General features: G+C 36.3%; 1 protein-coding gene and 4 non-coding genes across 7 annotated transcripts in view; 4 read left to right on the top strand and 1 right to left on the bottom strand.

Moving 5' to 3' along the window:
* Nucleotides 1-145: 145 nt before the first annotated feature.
* The window catches only part of LOC138324275 (glucose dehydrogenase [FAD, quinone]-like), a 32,615-nt gene continuing 10,359 nt past the window's right edge, over nt 146-22,401 (bottom strand). For 2 of the 3 annotated variants that reach the window (XM_069269364.1, XM_069269372.1), the window contains exons 2-12: nt 16,244-16,371; nt 14,638-14,846; nt 9,371-9,560; nt 8,587-8,721; nt 8,028-8,149; nt 6,842-7,009; nt 5,706-5,856; nt 5,108-5,250; nt 4,557-4,737; nt 3,924-4,146; nt 146-3,003 (exon numbers count right to left, since the gene is read on the bottom strand). In XM_069269364.1, coding sequence (XP_069125465.1) covers nt 2,847-3,003; nt 3,924-4,146; nt 4,557-4,737; nt 5,108-5,250; nt 5,706-5,856; nt 6,842-7,009; nt 8,028-8,149; nt 8,587-8,721; nt 9,371-9,560; nt 14,638-14,846; nt 16,244-16,371 — 1,807 coding nt within the window. In that variant the 3' untranslated portion in view covers nt 146-2,846. Of the gene's footprint in view, nt 3,004-3,923; nt 4,147-4,556; nt 4,738-5,107; nt 5,251-5,705; nt 5,857-6,841; nt 7,010-8,027; nt 8,150-8,586; nt 8,722-9,370; nt 9,561-14,637; nt 14,847-16,243; nt 16,372-19,006; nt 19,110-22,401 lie in introns of those variants that run through there. The other variant, XM_069269358.1, reaches the window with a different exon arrangement.
* Nucleotides 7,759-7,831, top strand: Trnat-cgu (transfer RNA threonine (anticodon CGU)). The gene has a single exon. It is a non-coding gene; the product is annotated as a tRNA-Thr (tRNA).
* Nucleotides 8,832-8,904, top strand: Trnat-cgu (transfer RNA threonine (anticodon CGU)). Its single transcript has one exon. It is a non-coding gene; the product is annotated as a tRNA-Thr (tRNA).
* On the top strand, nt 10,899-10,971 carry Trnat-cgu (transfer RNA threonine (anticodon CGU)). Its single transcript has one exon. It is a non-coding gene; the product is annotated as a tRNA-Thr (tRNA).
* Trnat-cgu (transfer RNA threonine (anticodon CGU)) lies at nt 11,156-11,228 on the top strand. The gene has a single exon. It is a non-coding gene; the product is annotated as a tRNA-Thr (tRNA).

The raw sequence follows: 22,401 nt of genomic DNA on the forward strand, positions 1-22,401 counted from the left end.
TTGAAGCATGGTCAACGAATGATGATAAGGACCAATACACATTACGTAGCTATTCAAATATGTTTAAGTTCAAGTAAAATATTGAGACAAATCAGATATATTAGAGGCACACATATGTGATTTATAAACAAATCTAACAATAATAATGGTTTCAAACAATTTATTCTAACTGTAACGTTACACAAATTGAAACTGTCCATACAAGGCTAGTATTTAGGGCCTCTAATGTATAGCGTAAATCATTCGTTGGGTCTATACTGTCGTGGTTACCATACTGAAAACGTTTCCCTTTTTACGGGGGATTAAATTGACGATTTTCACAGGTCAAAAAAAGCTTTAAAGAGCTATTTTAGTTACCGATAAACATTTTCACAATTTTCATATAAAAATATTATCTCTGACGACATTTATTGTTATGAGTCGGAGATTTTTTTGTTTTGTTTATGTTTGTTTGTTTTTATTTTGTTGGTGTTTTTATTATTATTATTATTATTATTATTTTGTCTTCTTTTTCTTTCTTTTTTTGAATTTTTTCCTTACATTGTTTGGCTTAAATTGTACATTCGAATGCATATGCATCATCTCGACTATAAGTTTTACCTTCAAACTATGGATTTTATTCGCCAACTTTCAAATATCGTAACCACGAAACAAACATATTACAATCACTAACAGTTTTCACTAGTTTTAACTCACTGAATACAAGCATTATCCAGAAACTGAAATACATTACTTATCTTCAAAAGGCCAGAGAACATTTGGTTATTTTTTTACCATGAAGACAGAAGACCAGGTGCTACGCTATTTCTATAGAGATGCAAGCGTAACTCTGAATCATTATAATGCCATAGATGCATGCTTATTCAAACTTATTTCATATAAAAGACCGATTGACAAATGGTGCCATTAAAAGGCCTTCGAACAGTGATGATCGTTATAAAATACAATAATATTTCATAAAACAAGATAGATCATTTTTAACATATTACGTAAATGGCCCTGTGAGAGCGCATCATATTTTAGGGGGTGGAGGAAAATCCTGGTTCCATGAGAAAAATACACCGATTCCCAGTTGGCACCTGGTGATTGTCCGCGTGTGCCGCCAACCCAAAATTAAAAATTAATTTGCATGTGGCAATATTGTCCTGATATCAAGCCTATAGATATATATTATGTACTATTCGGAATCATACCTCATGGTAAATTAGTTTTAAACAAAAACAACATAATGCTCAAGCAGATTACATACTATGTCATTATCTGTGTACCGCCACCTATCTTCGCACCATTCCAATATTATTATGTGTCAATATGAATGTTTTGAAGAACCCTAATAAAAATGATTTATGTAAAGACGGTCTTCATGACGGATTCAACAATGGGTTTCCTTAATTTGGGGATATAATGATCGTAATACACGTACCTTTATAATGATACACGTGTTTAAAGGGAAACCTTACATAGAATATTCATTCCACGCATGAATGTGTATGAAAATTGGAGTATTGTGGTGGGGGGGGGGTCATTTTAAATTAAGTATAAGGTTTGATATGCGTTTGCTTAATAAAATGGTTGGACATTAATAAAACTGCAATATACACGAATATAATCAGTTTGTCTGGTATGTTTTTCCTTATTCTGTATTTGTATATTACAGAGTTATCTGCTCTTGTGGAAAGATATTGATTATGACGTCATGTGTTCGCGGGCATAACGTCATACTTTTCGGAGAAAAAGACGTGAATTGCGCCCATAAAATAATAATTTTACAATGAATACTTACGCACAAGGGAGCTTATTATGTAATATGCGTCATGATTTTCAGAGAAAACGACGTTATTTTCTATCACAAAATGATGACATCACAACTGATTCCTACCCGCAAGGGAGGTAACTCTGTAATATTCAAAGACGGAATATATATGAAGTTACACGTGATAAATCATCATTTTTCTACGTCACTAAATGAAATCATAATGCCACATTCATACTCACACGTGAGCAATATTTCATACAAATACATAGAGTATCTCCACATAAAGTTCTATCAGTTGCTGTTTTTGAACTTGTTTCTCTAAAATATATCTTAAATATACTGAAGCAGATGATTTTCTGTGTCCTCTACCGTTGAATGTCCATTAAATATGCAGCATAGTGGACATTTCATTAAATAAGTTATATAATGATTCATTACAATAACGTCTAAAAGTCATATCTCCTTATAAGAAAATACAAAGACGTTTTTAGTCAATCTGGTTTGATAACAAGCACGTAACAGACGTTCATCGATAAAACAATTGAATGAAGAAAATGAGTATTTACATCATCAGCTACAGATAAATAAAAAGATCACATCAATATTGCCAAAGGACAACATAGCACTTTTTATGACATACAGGGACGGTAACACTTTTATCACTACATGTATTCACATTCAGTAACATGACTTTAAACATACTGACGTACAATATAAACATAATAATACTTTTCACAGTTGACAATCATGACTGTCATACATGTATTTTTAATGTTAAAGATATAAGTTCAGTAGTAATTATCGAAAATCTTAAATAGCAGGAGAGCAGTATTGGAACCGAGCATAGCAGAAAATCCAAGTCATTCTTAAAAAGTACATTGGATACCTTAAACAGCACAAACATTTTGAACAAAAATAGCATATCTAATAGATCGCTCAATGGTCAACCAATGAAAAGTACGTTTACATCATATGGCGTTTTTTGTATCCATGGTGATAACCGCTCCATACACACATTCAGATGACGTATACACATTACATATAATTTATTTATAAGACTCCATCAGACCAGCTAACTTCCGGTTTTATATCAGCTAGGCCGGCGCTTATGCCGTTTCTGATATGTCTTTTTGATGATATCCGCTGCTTTTTCTGCTACCATGACAACAGGTGCATACGTTGCCCCTGAGAGAGGTGTCGGAAGTATGGAGGCATCGACGACTCGTAGTTGGTTAACGCCTTTTACCCTGAAAATAAAGTGCTCGAATTTTGTACTTAGTTCTCACGTTCAGAGTGAAAACGTCAGGAAGATAAAAATATAAGAATGTGGCATGCGTTGTCTTTACATGATATACTGATTTATTAAGATTTGAAAAATCAGGCAAATGACCACCGATTAACAGTGGATGTTAACAAAATGAACATAACAGCAGATTGATTTACAATATTTCTACATCTTTATCTTTACAAGTGAGCTAAAGGACCAAGTATGGTTTGGGCCCTTTTTGGTTTCAAAAATCCGTCCAATTTTCAAAACTGTTATTTAGTATTTAAATTGTTTGACACATTTAGTACATTCCCAATTTAATTGTGACTATAGTTTTCTAATTTTGCAGCCTCAGTTCCCATGGTAATCACTCGAAATATGCATAAATTATGAAATGTCGAAAATTTTGGTTTTGTTTAAGAAAAAATAGAGCGCATCCTTGAACAAACTTCATATTTCTTCTAAAGATGTATTGGAAGTGCATACATATTCTCAGTAAATATAAGGTTTGTTCAAGGATGCGCTCTATATTTCATAGACAAAAACTTGGCAAAAAATGACCAAAATTGTCAAAATTTCAACATTTTCATAATTAATGCATATTTTGAATGGTTACCAAGGTAATAACAGCTGCAAAATTAGAATTACAATTTAATCAGGAATTTACTTAATATGTAAAAATACAACAAATTAATCAACAAATAACAGTTTTTAAAATTTGATGGATTTGGGGGCCAAAAACGACCCAAACCATACATAGTCCTTTCAGACTGTTCTTCGCCACAGCTAATGCTAAATTCCACTTATGTCACTATATCTAGTACACATGACCATAAAATGAACAATTTTTTTAGCACTCAGAGTTGAGACATCAGACATGTCAGACGTTTTTGTTCTTACCTCAATTGTGGGTCTACCACCGTAGAGTTATCCGAAATATCCCCCATTTTACACGTGCCCCCAACGGTTTCTGAGGATATCGCCAGGTAACGAATGAGACACTCGTAATACTGGTCTGTGTAACTTTTATGTTTAGCACATTTAGTTAAAACTCTCTTGGGGAGCTTAGGCTCCAGTCTCTTAAACGCTTTAGTTCTTGATAATTTGAAAGCAAGCTTCATTCCTGTAAGAAAACAAAAAATAATTACAAAATCATGAATTCTAGATATAATATGTAAATATCGCTCTGGAGGATAATCGTTTCAAAAAATATAATAGTTTTATTTGTTTTTGCGAAAAAAAAGCATTAACCGATGTAACTTTGTTTTGTAAATTCTCATCGCCATTTCTTTCGATTTTATTGCTTTCGGTTTGGTTTGCTTAGTTTTACGTCCTGGGGTCATGTAAGGACATGCTAGGTTTTATGATGGAGGAAAAACGGAGTAACCGGAGTAAAATCACCGACAAGCGGCGAGTACCTGGTAACTGGCCCATATGGGTTTCCAGACCAATTTTATTGCATGTTATTGGTTAATGACTGCACCAATATAATACAAATGTTTAACAAAATTGTTTGAAAATCTTAAAACTGACCTTTTACTAAAGCTTTCATGTCTGCCGGGTCCTCGAGATAATGAGGGTCAATGGTTGGATGTTCGAACGGGTTGGTACTTTTAAGCGTTATCCTCCCGATACTTGCCGGAGTCAGTAATTGTACCATCAGCATTATTCCCTCCTGGTAGTTGTCCTTGTTCTCCGACAAGTCATTCAGGATCTAGTTATAAAAGTAAATCATCGTCTTATATTCGAAAACAATCGAGCTGTGTTAAAAATGTAAACAACTCACAAATGCATGTGTTTACTTCGGAAGACTTTCTGTCTTTTTCTAAAATAAAATATTTTATCATCACAGTGTATATGAGAAACCTATTATTGATTACTTAGAGAATTAAATTTTCACGACAACAGCAGATTCCTAGAAAATCACACAAAATTAATCCCTGCAAAGTATCCAAGATCCCATCGAAAAGTCTCAATGGTTCAAAAGCATTGATATAAAGTGGACAACCATGTAAAATATCTAGTTATTTCCTCAAAAATATGGAAAACTAAATTCAAATCAGTCACATTGTTCTGATACTTACACTTTCTTTTAGGTTCCAATCTAAACCTTCCCAGGCCTCCGGGAGTGTTGCCATTCCGGATATAGCTATATCGGGTAGTTCACCTCCTTCTTCGGTGGATGCAAGAACATGTCCAAATATTCCAGAGGGCATGGGTAAATAACCTTAAAACGGTACATCCATAATTGATAAGAAAATAATCTTCTGCACTTCGCCTGTTTTCAATGTATAATTACAACTGCCAAAATTGAAAATTAAGAACTTGAGAGGAATTGTTTATTAAAATATATCACAATATCATAGAGGTTAAATGGAATTAACATGGTATTACCCACTTAATACTTCTGTTAGTAACAGTACATCTGGAAAAGGTTATTCGCAAATAACTGATAATGGTGCATACAACCAAGGAACACCATGGAGCCATTGCATTTGTCATGGAAACTGATAAACCTTTCACTTGAAATCATTGCAAAAGAATGTCTCTGGCAATATTATCAAAAATATCATAAATTGTGACGGATTTTTTTTCTTAATCATAATACATTATCAAATTTTCAATCGACCTCACATAAAATGAACTTATACATTCTCTATAGTTTATAAATTATATGCATACCAGCACCGGACACTTTGTACTTCATTCGACTGATCACACTCGTAGATCGGGCTGGCGTTATTGTATAGCTTTCGTTAATGTATACCCGAAAAGGAACCATCAAGCCGTCGTAAAGATTTTCTCCGACAGGAAGCACCGATTGAGGCGTCACCTATAGGAATAAATAAACTATACTAATATAGAAGATTGACAAAATCAACGAAGCCATTGTAACGCTTAGAACAATAAATGAATATGTTTGTTTGTTTGTTTGATTAATTTACGTCCTATAAACAGCTATGGTCATATAAGGATGGACTCCCACGTATGCGGTGTGTTGCGTGTATGTTGTGCGAGGTGCTTGTTTTGGGAGACGTGGTATATTCATGTTGTTTCTCTTGTATAGTGGAACTGTTGCCCTTTTTATAGTACTATATCACCGAAGCATGCCGCCGAAGACACCAAGCAACACACCCCACCCGGTCACATTATACTGACAACGGGCGAACCAGTCCTCCCAGTTCCGGTTTGCTGAGCGCTAATCATGAGCAGAAACTACCACTTTTATAGACTTTGGTGTGTCTCGGCCAGATGACAGAACTCAGAGCCTTCCTCACAGGGGCGAACGCTCAACTCAAGGCCTGTGTCTGGGACTACAAAAGTCCATAACCAATTATTGGCAAAAGCCCCTAACACAGGCAAATCCTAGATTCGCATCCAATAAAACTGGAAAAAGAGAGTAAAGCTTAGTATCATCATGATTGTGATTTAACATCAAAGATTCATATAATAAGATGAGTTTTTTTATAGAAGTTCTGATCGTCATCACTACCCACCATCGCCATAAAGGAGGTTTATAAACAATAATAAGAATTTTTATCAGCTTGCTCAGTTGGTACATGTAAGTGAAAGTGATATTCCCAATTTGTAACAAAATACATGAATATTCTTGCCTTGGTCAACATGAAGTGAACACGTACTTTATAAATGTGTCCATTTAGCTTTATCGGAAACGTTTGTGAGTGTTTATGCTTACCTTTAAGATAAATTGAAGAGGTAATAAGACGATTTGATCTATTGCTATTTTTGTAACAGGTTCCCTGTTTTACACAGCATCATGAACATCGTTTTTAATGTAGATTTGAACCATCGCATACCTTTAGGTCAGAAAGCATGTCCTCGGGCCCAACGCCGGAGAGAATTAGAATCTGGGGCGTGGCCACTGGTCCGGCAGAGAGGATGACTTCCTGTGTAGCTCCAGCTATTTCTCTCCGGCCATTCCTCAGAAATTCCACGCCTACAGCCTTCCCATTCGATATCAACACCTATTTCACACAAGGGAAAATTGCCAGGTTACCCATCAAGGTTATCTTGTGATAACGATGGCAGGAAGTTTAATATATATGTTAATATAATGCATACCTAGATTGAAATTCAAATCAATAGTACATTAACTTGTACCTTCTTTATAGATTATAACGGTAAGTGTCTTACAATTGACCAGCCTTCGTCGAGCCGTTTTTGTGTTTCAGTCCCGAGCCAGATGTGTTCGATACCGAAGCCGATTGCAGGACAAAAAGTTCTTGACAAACACAATAATATCCGACAAAGTGGTGAATTAAATATTTATAATTAATCGAATACTCTTTTTTGATATTTAGAATACTTATGGTGTGTGTGGTATATTATTCAAACACATTTTCGAGATGTTCTGATGGACAGGCAACGTTCAATACTCAATGTTAACTCACTAAACCATGGCTGCGCGCTAATTTCACATCACCAGCTGTTGCATGCCGAGATTGGGCCCGACCCAAAAATTCAATACATAGCTATATCTCGTATTGAATAAGATGACCGATTTTTATTTGGATTTTCATTTGTCAATATACAATGAGATCGCGTGAACTATTCATAATCATAATATTGCTACATTATACAGCAAATGATAAAACATAATGCTACCAGGCATATTACGGTGACAAATTGATATGTACTTAAAGCAAATTCAATAAAGTGGTTTATGAATAGTTACTAAATTACAATACAAGTCCGTTTTAAATTATATATATAAGCCCGTATAGCTCAGTGGTTAGAGCACTGGTCTCGTAAACCAGGGGTCGTGAGTTCGACTCTCACTGTGGGCAGCTCATTCTTTTAGTAAATACACGTACATGTAGCCAAGATATATTCTCAAAATGTATTGAAAGTGTTACACAATAACCAGCCCGCAATTTACGGATATATGGTTTTTAGTATAAATTTTCTTTATTCGAATTCTTTATACAACTATATAACACACAATTGCCATAGTTTTTTAATGATAAGAAATATTTTTCCTACTTTTGTAACGTGAGCGAAGGGGGCGACATGAAGGTTCGGCCTTGAAAGTGCGGGTCTGAGGAAAGCGTTAGAGGTACTCATCCGTACACCTTTTTTGGTGGTTGCCTGCACTTGACAATAACCTGATAAATGATAAATGATACATAACTGTCGAATACATGTTGAAACCAAGAGCAAATATAACCACTATATAGATTTGTGTGGAGATTCCCAGAAGTTACAAAAGAAACTTACAGAAGTTACGTTGAATTGAAAATATAACATTCAACCAATCAAATCATGAACAAATGCAGTAGTTTAGACTTAGCATTTGTCTAAACTTACTTCAACAACTGATGGATAAACCAGTTGCAGCATATATGTTAAAAAACTTACTTATATATTCTCTGCCATTGCAGCTAAAATTACCAATAGATGACATTCCATATCGTTCTACTTTGCATAGTAACCTATAGATTGTTTTGTCGTTGCAGTTCATAGTTATGTAAATACCAATAGATCATTTAGTCAATAGTCATTGCAGTCCATATTCAATTTTTTTGTACTTTGCATAGCTTACCTATAGATTCTTTGCCGTTGCAGTCCATATCTTTGTAACCGAGTTGATTGGCAGCCTGTCGAAATGCATCATCCAATGTTGGATGTGGACTGGATACGGGGGTTACCATTAAAGGACCTCTGGCGGCGTGGTAGGCTGCAAAGTGCAATATAATGTGCAATCCTGGTGTAAAAGGGATGAAAGAGAGAGCACACCTTAAGAGGCGTTCTTTACTACTTATATAAATGGATACAGGTTTCCGATAAGCCCGTATAGCTCAGTGGTTAGAGCACTGGTCTCGTAAACCAGGGGTCGTGAGTTCGACTCTCACTGTGGGCAAATGATTCTTTTAGTAAATAAAGATACACCGATGAAAATCAATTGGAGTAAGGTTTAATCGTTATAGAAAGTTAACATTAAATTCCTCCATTTGACCGTAAGTTCTTGAAATTTTAAGTCATCATTCGAAATTCATAAACCGATGCGAAGTACTAAAATCACCGAAAAAAAAACCTATGAGAACGACGATTTATTTACGCTTCCTTCAATTCTCGCACTTCACTTTTGATAGGCATCGTTAGATGTTTATTAAATTTTGCAGTATTCATTTTAAGTTAAGAACGTCAACACTTCTCTGATGTCCAAACACACGAATTTCACTTTAAAAGTTTATGTCGACATTATCATACTATGAAATGTTATACCGTCGTTAGTTTAATGCCAAAATCCAATTTGTGTTTTATTAAAGAGTAAATACACCATTCCAATGGCAATATCAGCTCTTTTCCTAATATCTTATACTCACCAGAAGGCTTGAATTGTTCTGCCTCGTTGTCTTCCGACTTGAGGAAGTATGGAATGACCTCCTTGAAACCCCAACCTTTACACCCGTCATTCTCCCATTCCTCATATCTCCGCCTTCCACCTCGGAGGTATAACATGTTGTTCAGGATGCTGGTTCCGCCTAAAGCCCGTCCTCGCTGGATACGAAGAGTCTGTCAGCAAAATTAGTAACAATTACAATATTATAACTAGTAATGACATTGTCGAAACTCTTCTACCGTACAGTTAGACCGTATATCTGTCTCTTAAAATGAGCTCCATTTCTTTTTGTTGTCGTTATTTATACGCTCATTTTAGCGTATCAATAAACGATAACAAAAAGAAAAGTAGCTCATTTTAAGAGACAGATTATTCGGTCTACCGCACAGTATATTGCTTTATGCGATAGACATAAATCAGTCGCATGTTAGAAGCTTGAGATATTGTTGACATCATTGATAGAAATGGAACTATTCTAACGAATTATAATGGACATATGGTGGATAGAGGATTTATGCTCGGGAGAGAAAGCCAAAGGTGACATGTCAATTTGGTTTGCTATTATACTGCTTATGGTTTTAAATATGGGTCATGCATTTTTTTTGTAAAAATATTTATAGAATATCATAAAGATACTAAAGATAACTATTCATTTTAGCTTGTACATAGAAACCAACGCAATAGCTACTATGGATGCATTGGTTCCTATTGTAATTAACAATACAGTCGCAATAAGAAAGCATGAAATGTGGAAGTATGGGGAGCAAGAGCAATGGATCAGCTTAAAAATGCGTTTAAACAAGCTTAAACAACAATGTGGATGAATCCAAGGAGCCACAAAACAATAAGAATCGTATGAAGACCGTTTTAGAAGTCCTAAACGACAGAATATACAACAATATTAGCACTAGATGTTTTAAAATGATAAAGTGCCCTGGGGAGGAACCAAGGAGATAAGTCGAAACAAAACTTTGGATGGAACAACGAAAAGACAGTATTAACATAAAACACGTCAAAATAAAAAAAAAGCTTTTTGGCAAAAACATACGCAATATGTCATTATCAGTTTTTATGGTCGTTATATGGTCGCAAATTTTTGAAGATCTAATACTATTGATTATGTGTTATATTTGCACGAAGAGGAGAAACCCATTAAACTCATTGTAGGATTATAGATAATGTGTCAATAAATCTACAATTTATATTGTGTAAAATGTGATCATTGCATCAGTATTGATTTGGAGTTTATATTGTTTCTCTGTTGAATGACTATAAGTAAACACTATGACATAACAAACAGAGTAAATACGTGTGATGATAAGGTGAAATTTATCTGTATAGGATCGATAAGGTATGACACGCGTTTATCAGTGGTGTACTTATCAATAGTGTTACAGGTATACTTCATCTCACAATACATACAGAGCTTCGTTATATATCACTGTAAAATTATTCAATACGCAGCAGGAAACAGATGTTCATATTATAGCTGTAATTTTAAGGTATTTCAAGCCCTTATAGCTCAGTGGTTAGAGCACTGGTCTCGTAAACCAGGGGTCGTGAGTTCGACTCTCACTGTGGGCATAATATATTTTTAAGTAGGTATTTGACATATAAATCTATTAAATATCCTTGGGAAATAACTACTTCTTAACAAGAAGTTGAATCCTCTACTATGCCTGTCCTTAGGCTAGATACCAATTTTGACCCAATGGTACCCTTATTTGATCAATTTTATTTCTCTATTTTATGGTGTGTTTTTTTTCAAATCCGTATAGTTCAGTGGTTAGAGCACTGGTATCGTAAACCAGGGGTCGTGAGTTCGACTCTCACTGTGGGCAATTTACATATTATGCATATATTTGATATAAATCTATGAAATATCCTATGGAAATATCTAATCTTCTTTTATACTTGTAGATGAATCCTCAATTATGCTTATATAACAAAGAATGTGTACCAATTTTGACCCTCTAGTGTCCTTATTCGATCAATTTTATTTCCCATTTTAGGTATCTCGAGCCCGTATAGCTCAGTGGTTAAATTATATTTTATGCATGTATCAGCTGCTATGAAATAGTCAATGGAAAGATTTGGATACTTTAAATACCTGTTGTAGTTGAAATCCCGACTATGATTGACTGTTATGTATCAATCTAATTTACGGATACCATTTTTTGCCTTTGGTGTAATTTATTTCCCTAAATGTATTTGTTGATTTTTCTTATTTTTTGTTTCTTTTAGATACACTTATGTCATGTTGATATGAATATAAATATATATGTTCCGATACCTTATATCCATATCCTCAATTTTTCACAGATCAAGCTTCTATCTTCATTATTTTAATGAATTGTAAATGTGGAAAACACTGCAGATTAATAACAAAAAAAAAACTCTTGTGGCAAGGAAAGTAGACATCCAGATTTCACCATGACTTAATCTCTTAGACTGAATTGCCCTTTAATTCTCAATAACTTGAAATATATGTTAGGAATAACGAAATCGTAATGTCATGGTTTTAACAGAAGTAATTTGCAGTTAAATTTGATCATTGTGATTTTGAGCTTGGAGTGAGCGATTGTGACATATTTTTGATATTTAAAATCTAAAATTTTTGAATTATGTCAACTGCAAAATCAAATGAAATATATATGGAAGGGAACACACATGTTTGTCAGAAAAAAATAAGCACGCATCATTAGTTGAATTTGCTACCCCCTGAAACATACCAAAAAGATATCAATTTTCCAGAAAGTTATCTACTTTTGGGGGTTTTATTTAAAAGATTTTAGTTTTTCAGGCAAAACTGGTAAATGGACTTAATGATAAACAGTTCCTACCCACACCTCCTCTATTGCATTCATAATTGTCCTTCCATTTTTTATGTGAAAATATTCTAATCAAAACATTTACAGTTAAACCGGTCTATAATGACCACACAAGGGTCAATGACATTCATAACCAATAAATCTTTATTCACAGATCAAATTGTGTTATAAATGATCATTTGGGACCCTACTAAATATTGATCTTAATAAGCACGCGGTCTTTATATAGAGGTGATTGCTAAGGCATGTTGAACTGTGGTGTCCCTATGTATAATAAAACTCAAAGTAGAGTTCATTTTTACCATCACCAAGTTTCAATTCACAGTCCGCCATCCAATATGAATAAAACATCAAAACAATTATTCGATTTTTTCAAGTAGATATTAAAAATGGTCATGCATTTAAATACTTTCCTTTTGGCATAATATTGCCCAGTTGTTCAAAAAGAAATACTAATAAGAGAATATTGAGTATAGGAAACGATGTTTTGCAAAGGAAAATAATAATAATACATGTATTGATATAAAATGAACATTCTGAAATATATTTCTGGTGTAAATAATGTAAAACTTCCTTTTTGAACTCTTGTTAATGAAGAGTTGGTGTTTATTTCATAAATGAAATTATACAAACAACCCTCAGAAAGAACAAAGGCAAATACAATAACATGCTGATGGAGTTATTTCGAATCATACGTATGGTGATTCCTGAGCAGAGCACAAAAACTTGTGTTCTGCTCTGAAACCACCGTGCGAAATTCGTTCCAAAGGTTATTGTTAGGCGCGGAAACCCTAAAAGTACCACAGCCTATTACTTACACATAGAACACCTTTGATAGTGACTTCAAGGAGGACGGTACCCAATTATCATATAGTAACTACATAGAAATGAATGCAGACAATTAGCTAGAGCATGCTATGATGTATCTATCCATCTAGTCTATAGTACTCTGTCAGGATTAATTAGACAGCGTTCTAGAGCACTACATGTTAAACTGTGGGAAGACCATCTACGTCATCCCCAGCACGTTTCCATCAAAGCCTTATCTTGAAGGGGAGCGAGTTAAGTTTTAAAACCCAAAGACTAGAATACTATATGAATTATCTCCAGGAAATGGAATTCCGATCTCTTCCAAAATACCTCATAAATAGGATATATTGGTCTATACACACGGGCTGTTTTCGAATGAGATTTCTTATCACCAGAAGAAACATATTACGGCTTTCCTCTAAAAACTGAAATTCTTCAGGTTGAGTATACGTAATGGTTTTGTATATAAATGTATATATTCACCGATAATTTTAAAATACATTGGGTGTTTACCCTCTTGATGCGGGAAGACTCGCTGCAATTACATTATGAATTTATCCCCACACTTTATCCTTTGCTATAGAGATTATAATGCATATCATTTGTTTTATTGGTGTCATAACGATTATGGTATAAGGCCACATTCGTTATTGTAACTGCGCATGCTAAATATGTATCATTGCGGACATAGCAAGCAACCAAAAAGATTATAATACATTAGCTGAATCATAGTTACTGAAAAAGGGAAATTATTGGCGACATTGGATATTTTCGCGTAATTCAATTTTTTTTTCATCCACACACGAGCATACCAACAAGAGCATGTTGTGTTTTTTGTTTAAATAATTTCATCGTACATGTAAAGATGCTCACTGAGAAATTTTACTCATGGTGAACACTTTGAGAGCGTACTATTAAAGCGAAAAAAATCCAATCGGGAAAATAACTTTGTTTAGAGTATAAAATGACTAAATCACCACATTGCTGTACTGTAGAATGTCCCCGAACCTATCTTTAACTCCTTGGTTGACTTATCATCCAATTAACCCTTACACTAATGTATGTGTGGGTTTACTTATGTTGCTTTAGTGATTCTGCATCACAAAGTGACAAGCAAACATAAAGGAATAATTACATCCTTGCTCTTTTTGAAATGCTGAATCGTCTATTGTTCGTACATCTGTATATTACCATCATACTATCCTAAAGAAACGACAAACTGCGAGGGTAATTTATTTAAGCCTGATAATTTCATAAAACCCCATATTTCCCTAGTTTGAGATAATATGCGCATAACACGCATGAATCTATCAAGAGGTAATATTGATTAATATGAAATTATGTATTTCTTGACACACTATCTCATTTGCGTGGTACAAATACGTAGTGGGGACTGTTTCAACGGTTTTAGTTTATCAATTTTTTAATCTTAACATCTAGATTTTGACATGAATCTCATTTTATATAACACGCACCAACAGCTACATTGTAAACACTACTTGAAACTCCCGAAAACAGGTACCAATGCTTTGTTTTGGTGTAAAAGGGTGGTATACGTTATGACCATTACTATTAAATTAATTAATACAACTGTTAATAATATAATCACCCTGTCATTCATCCCCATAGCAACATATTTCTGTGGCACTGTGTAATACATCCACTCAAAATCCGGGTTCTTCTGTAAAGAAGACAGTAGCGGCACGTGCAGATTTGGGTCACGTGTCTCCTCTCCTCCAGCCTCCAAAAGTAAAACCTTAACATTGCTGTCCTCTGTCAGGCGGCTGGCTAGCACCGACCCTGCTGTCCCGGCACCCACTGAAAAAAACAAAAGAAACTAAAAATGCAACCAGAAAAACCAATTATTGAATGTTTTTGAAAAACGTCACTGGAATACATGTTATTTAATTACGTTTTACTAATGTAAAGCATGTATTGCTATTTTGTGTCAATAAAAGTATAGGCGGTTATTTTCGCTGGGAATTTTTTTTCGCGATTTCTTTATCCGAAAAAATACCATAACGTGTATATTGAAACTCGGTTGAGATTGAAGGCGTTTGTGTGGGGTTCTTCTTTTGTTATTTAAAAATAATGTTTGAATTGAACGTTGTGTGAATGTTATATTTAGATCTTGTGTTGTGGTCAATTTTCAAGTTATGGGTACTGCGAGAATGTATATGTTTTGTGTTTGGCAGTAGTGGCCATCATTGAACTGTTTTACATTTTTACAAAATATTGCAACCGTAAATGCTTCAAGAACAATCTCTTATACTATCGCATTTTGCGCCAGAACACGTGCGTTCATAAATCTACAAATGCGAATGCGCGAATCATCGTTTCTCTTACATATTCATTATCCATTTCGCACTAATGCTTTATTTTTTTCTGAAATAGATATATATGATTGCAATAATTTATTTACTGGCGGATCTCAAATTTGGTGCAAAGGAAAAGCCATATACTTGAAGAACTTTATATTTAATAAGGCGTTAACTTTTGTAAATACTATTTGCGTTATCGAAAGTGTAATAAGACGTGGTGCCAAACTTCCTTGTTATCAAGATAAGATTCTGATTGTCAGTGGAGTATTCCAAATAGCTAATGGCCACTTTTGTGAGATTGTGGCACAGTGTAAGTGGTGGGTCAGGTGGTGGCGGAAGTGAACCACGAAGGAGAACGGACACTCTTATTTATTTCCTAGTGTATTTTCTACTTGTGGCTTGCCAATAGGCTAGAGGATATACTTTAGAAGCTACACATGCTCTGTCTAAATTTACCACATGTTAATGAATTTTCCGATGTTTATCACAAAACACATGTTACCATAACGACTATATAGTTTAATAAAGCATGCTACCATAACATAGGTATCCAAACGGTTGAGTTTAAAATGAAAGCGTAGCAGACAAATGGCACAAAATGAAACATTTGGGGTATACCGTTATTCAAAAGATGCCTATCAGAAAGGAGCTGGAGAACAATTCTATTACTTTTCTTTTTTTAATTTTTATTTTCAAAACAACATGTTGTAAAACAAATATTGCGCTCTGTGTTCGGACTGATATGTAAATCATGATAGACATTTTGAAAAAAAAAATCTGAAAAATGTCTGTCTCGCACAACTAATGAGAGACAGTTCATATAATATCACACAGGTGCCATTTGCGTAAATAAGCAGATCATGTGATAGATAGGCAAATATGTACGATACCTACCGATTACGAAATCATAGCTGGAGTTGGTACGTTCGATGATTGAGTGGAAGGATGAGACACTCGTCACGTAGACAACGGCGACGACACCAGCGAGGATACCGAGGACGAGCCACCAGACCAGGGTCCTCCTGTTAGGGCAGAAAATATGAATTTTAGAATAAAACAACACCAGGGTTGCTCTGTGGGATAGACAATATTTAATCTATAGAGAGATAACCAACACCATCAGGATCCTGCTGCAGTAGGAAAGTAACAAAATGATATTTAGCATATAATGATGGATAATCCACCACATAAGGGAATTCTTGTTTGAAATATATATATATAGGTACTTATAGAAATAAACATTGATTAAATAAATATTCACAACTCTTTAGAATAAAACAAGATTGATCTACTCAAAACCCATTTGAATGAAATATTTCACTGCAAAGAAAGAAATAAGGTTGATGGTGTTCTGTTTGTCAACTATTAAACAAATGTAGGCAACGACTCCCATGGTCACAAGCTCACAAGCCTTTACCGACAAAATCTCATTCATAATATATATGTAAGAGCACGTGTTAAGTTAATATAATGCATGCAATACACTCACTTCACGAGTGTTTAATATTCGCGTATTTTGCTGGGTGTACAAATCGCGAAAATTGTTTGCCGCAAAAATGTAGCGGTTGGGATTTTTAATCGCAATGGAAAAGCCATTAGAAATGAAAATGCAAAATTACGTCGCAAAAATGAGTTTGTTTGTGCATGTTTTATTGGGTTTTTGTTGTTGTTGGTTTTTGGTTTTTTTGGTTTTTTTCGTCAACAATTAAACAAAAACTCTTTTATCATTTCCAGATAAAATGTAATTGGATGTTATCTGCTTGAAATCAGACGATTGGTGTGTCTTTAGATTTAGCATGTGTGTTTTGAATAAAGCCATTAACCCGGAAGCACTTACATGCTAAATTGCCATAATATAATACAGTACCGCATTAATTAGAATCTTTTAAAACAGCTTATTTAGTTACTGTGTGAAACAAAAGCCCAATTATCACAAACATGCAGGAACTCCCATGAGGAAATAAAGAAGATAAAAAGCGCGGCATTCCAGGTCTGTTCATTGCTCGATAGACTACGAGAGAAGGGCTCTGCTGTGTATGTAAGCTGTTCATTGCTCCATAGACTGCAGTTGTGTTGCTGACTGTGTATTGTGGCACTAAATCATTCCCTAGATACAACAGAGCAGTATAGATGAGGCTTTGAGTAAACTTGTAGTCTGTTTAGGAGATTACAGGTGTGTTTGTGTATAGTAATGTAAAAATACCCCAATGTATCCATTAATCAAATATTTAGTTTATACACTATAAAGTATATAAATTAAGGCGTTATTGCCGGTTCATGATTACTTTTTACTTTTTAAGGATTATATAAAAATAAAGAGATATAAACAAGTTTGAGACAGAAAATAAAATGCTGTAACCGAACACCTTTAGCGGTAACATACCTCTCAAAACCAACATTTTGTGCTGAAATGTGAAATTAAGATTCTTTACATATGTAAATTTGTGTGTTTCTTTATTGCTTGATAAATATTGTAGACAATAGAAAACATTGTAGATCAGAAGTGTTTTCGGATAAGCAGTTTCTTTGTTCTTTTCAGCAATAAATATATTTCCGACGAAAATTGAATCGTAGGAATATTTACTTTGATGAAACACTTAAAACCATGATTTTGTTGAGAAGCATCTTCATTTCTTAAGAATAAATTAATTATTTCTTAATCAGTTTAAAGGAATCCAAACCAATGATTTGTGCAATATCAAACGATTACATATAGGCCTACAAGACACTAATTAAGCACCAACAAAATAGCCAACATCGTGCAGCAATATGTATACTTCTCTCGGATTTTGCAGTATTATGTTGATGGTAATAGGAACCAGAAATAATTGAATGCTATTACGTAAATCCAATTAAATAGGACATGACAGTTTAGTCAATTTCATAAGTAATAAAAAAAACTGATAGGACCATTTCACATGTCTTTCTAATCTAAACAAGGAACAAAATAAATCAACGAAGATATGGCAAGCAGTGTCCTGAAATACTTGGCTATGAAATGCGTGGAACATATGGCTTCAACATATGACTTCATTGGATCAAGTGACACCTACCGGATTTTTTTTTTAATTTTGCATGACAACTGCGGAAAGAAAACGGTTACTCTTTTGCAATACCTGGATCCTTTTCTTATACTCTATCGAGACTATCCATAAAGTGGAAAACGGGACATACTACTTCATATGGCATATTGTATTGTTGTATGATTCTGTCGTATTACGTGTTACTACTTTATTTAATTAATTAACTTAATTAATTAACAGCACAAAACAAAGAAGGAAGCGTGTCCTTGTAAATATGAAATGATATTTGTAATTTAAAGCTAAATTATATTGAAAACTTATTTTTGAAATTATTACGCATTAGCTTAGTCATACATAAGGAGTTTTATTCAATACACAATGCATCACATTATCTTAAGATTTGTTCAATCTATATATATATAACTATAACGTATTTCTAATATGATATTTATGCCTGGACAAACACGTACATCTCAACCACAGAAAGTTTCGAAAAAATAATCAAGCTGCAGTTTATCAACGTATTCGTTAGTGATATAGGGCAATAGGTTGAAGATGGGTTCAAACCAAATTTCTACTTTGGAATGGAAAGATATAGAGGTATATTGTCAATCACTGGTATGTTTAGTCTTACCTTGGTTGGTCTGGTAAATAGGGTCTATAATTTGACGGATTCTGACCAGCGTACGCCATACCTCCTCATATCACTACCTGTGGAGTGGGAAACAGTCTGACACATAGCCAACATACCCAAGTAGCAGGGGTAAAAATAAAATAAGATTACAAGTAAATAACAACGACTACTGGTGGTATGGGAGAGGGCCTAACCTATGGCATTGTGACGACAGACGGTCATATTCTTATAACGGCGAGAAAGAGTGGGGCGGGCAATAATATGGGTGGAGGTCAACATAGACGAGAGTTAAGGCAATAAAGTGGGGCCGGGAGATATAAGGGTAGAGCCGATCCAATAAAGGTGGAATTGAGCGGACAATAATGGCTGGGAGAAGAGGGCAAAAATGAAAGAGGAGAGGGCAGTAGAGTAGAAGAAGAAGGAAGCAACAAATGGGAAAGAATGGGTAATGGGGAAGCCCAATGTTTGAGGGATAAATAACGGGATAAAGGGTAATAATAAAGGATAGGTGGGTACAACAGTAAAGTAAATAACGGCGACGAGGAAGGTCAATAGCCGGGAAGAAGGGACAGCAATGGTGGAGGGGACAATAACGATGAGGAGGGGACAATAACGATGAGGAGGAGACAATAACGATGAGGAGGAGACAATAACGATGAGGAGGGGACAATAACGATGAGGAGGAGACAATAACGATGAGGAGGGGACAATAACTATGAGGAGGAGACAATAACGATGAGGAGGGGACAATAACGATGAGGAGGAGACAATAACGATGAGGAGGAGACAATAACGATGAGGAGGGGACAATAAGGGGGACAATAACGATGAGGAGGAGACAATAACGATGAGGAGGAGACAATAACGATTAGGGGAGGACATTAACGATGAGGAGGGGACAATAACGATGAGGAGGGGACAATAACGATGAGGAGGAGACAATAACGATGAGGAGGGGACAATAACGATGAGGAGGGGACAATAACGATGAGGAGGGGACAATAACGATGAGGAGGGGACAATAACGATGAGGAGGGGACAATAACGATGAGGAGGGGACAATAACGATGAGGAGGAGACAATAACGATGAGGAGGGGACATTAACGATGAGGAGGGGACAATAACGATGAGGAGGGGACAATAACGATGAGGAGGAGACAATAACGATGAGGAGGAGACAATAACGATGAGGAGGAGACAATAACGATTAGGGGAGGACATTAACGATGAGGAGGGGACAATAACGATGAGGAGGGGACATTAACGATGAGGAGGGAGACAATAACGATGAGGAGGGGACAATAACGATGAGGAGGGGACAATAACGATGAGGAGGGGACATTAACGATGAGGAGGGAGGAGACAATAACGATGAGGAGAGACAATAACGATGAGGAGGGGACAATAACGATGAGGAGGGGACAATAACGATGAGGAGGGGACAATAACGATGAGGAGGGGACAATAACGATGAGGAGGAGACAATAACGATGAGGAGGAGACAATAACGATGAGGAGGAGACAATAACGATGAGGAGGGGACAATAACGATGAGGATGGGACAATAACGATGAGGAGGAGACAAAAACGATGAGGAGGGGACAATAACGATGAGGAGGGGACAATAACGATGAGGAGGGGACAATAACGATGAGGAGGGGACAATAACGATGAGGAGGGGACAATAACGATGAGGAGGGGACAATAACGATGAGGAGGGGACAATAACGATGAGGAGGAGACAATAACGATGAGGAGGGGACAATAACGATGAGGAGGGGACAATAACGATGAGGAGGGGACAATAACGATGAGGAGGGGACAATAACGATGAGGAGGGGACAATAACGATGAGGAGGGGACATTAACGATGAGGAGGGGACAATAACGATGAGGAGGAGACAATAACGAGGAGGAGGAGACAATAACGATGAGGAGGGGGACAATAACGATGAGGAGGGGACAATAACGATGAGGAGGGACAATAACGATGAGGAGGGGACAATAACGATGAGGAGGGGGACAATAACGATGAGGAGGAGACAATAACGATGAGGAGGAGACAATAACGATGAGGAGGGGACAATAACGATGAGGAGGGGACAATAACGATGAGGAGGAGACAATAACGATGATGAGGGACATAACGATGAGGAGGGAGACAATAACGATGAGGAGGAGACAATTAACGATGAGGAGGAGACAATAACGATGAGGAGGGGGACAATAACGATGAGGAGGGGACAATAACGATGAGGAGGGGACAATAACGATGAGGAGGGGACAATAACGATGAGGAGGGGACAATAACGATGAGGAGGGGGACAATAACGATGAGGAGGAGACAATAACGATGAGGAGGGGACAATAACGATGAGGAGGGGACAATAACGATGAGGAGGGGACAATAACGATGAGGAGGGGACATTAACGATGAGGAGGGGACAATAACGATGAGGAGGGGACAATAACGATGAGGAGGGGACAATAACGATGAGGAGGGGACAATAACGATGAGGAGGGGGACAATAACGATGAGGAGGGGACAATAACGATGAGGAGGGGACATTAACGATGAGGAGGGGACAATAACGATGAGGAGGGGACAATAACGATGAGGAGGGGACAATAACGATGAGGAGGGGACCATAACGATGAGGAGGGGACAATAACGATGAGGAGGGGACAATAACGATGAGGAGGGGACAATTAACGATGAGGAGGAGACAATAACGATGAGGAGGAGACATTAACGATGAGGAGGGGACAATAACGATGAGGGGACGATGAGGGAGACAATAACGATGAGGAGGAGACAATAACGATGAGGAGGGGACAATAACGATGAGGAGGAGACAATAACGATGAGGAGGGGACAATAACGATGAGGAGGGAGACAATAACGATGAGGAGGAGACATTAACGATGAGGAGGAGACAATAACGATGAGGAGGGAGACAATAACGATGAGGAGGGGGACAATAACGATGAGGAGGGGACAATAACGATGAGGAGGGGACAATAACGATGACATTAACGATGAGGAGGGGACAATAACGATGAGGAGGAGACAATAACGATGAGGAGGAGACAATAACGATGAGGAGGGGACAATAACGATGAGGAGGAGACAATAACGATGAGGAGGGGACATTAACGATGAGGAGGGACAATAACGATGAGGAGGGGACAATAACGATGAGGAGGGGACAATAACGATGAGGAGGAGACAATAACGATGAGGAGGGGACAATAACGATGAGGAGGGGACATTAACGATGACGAGGGGACAAATAACGATGACGAGGAGGGACAATAACGATGAGGAGGGGACAATAACGATGAGGAGGGGACATTAACGATGAGGGAGGAGGGGACAATAACGATGAGGAGG

Source organism: Argopecten irradians, chromosome 1 (genome assembly GCF_041381155.1).
Source record: "Argopecten irradians isolate NY chromosome 1, Ai_NY, whole genome shotgun sequence".
Lineage (NCBI taxonomy): Eukaryota > Metazoa > Mollusca > Bivalvia > Pectinida > Pectinidae > Argopecten > Argopecten irradians.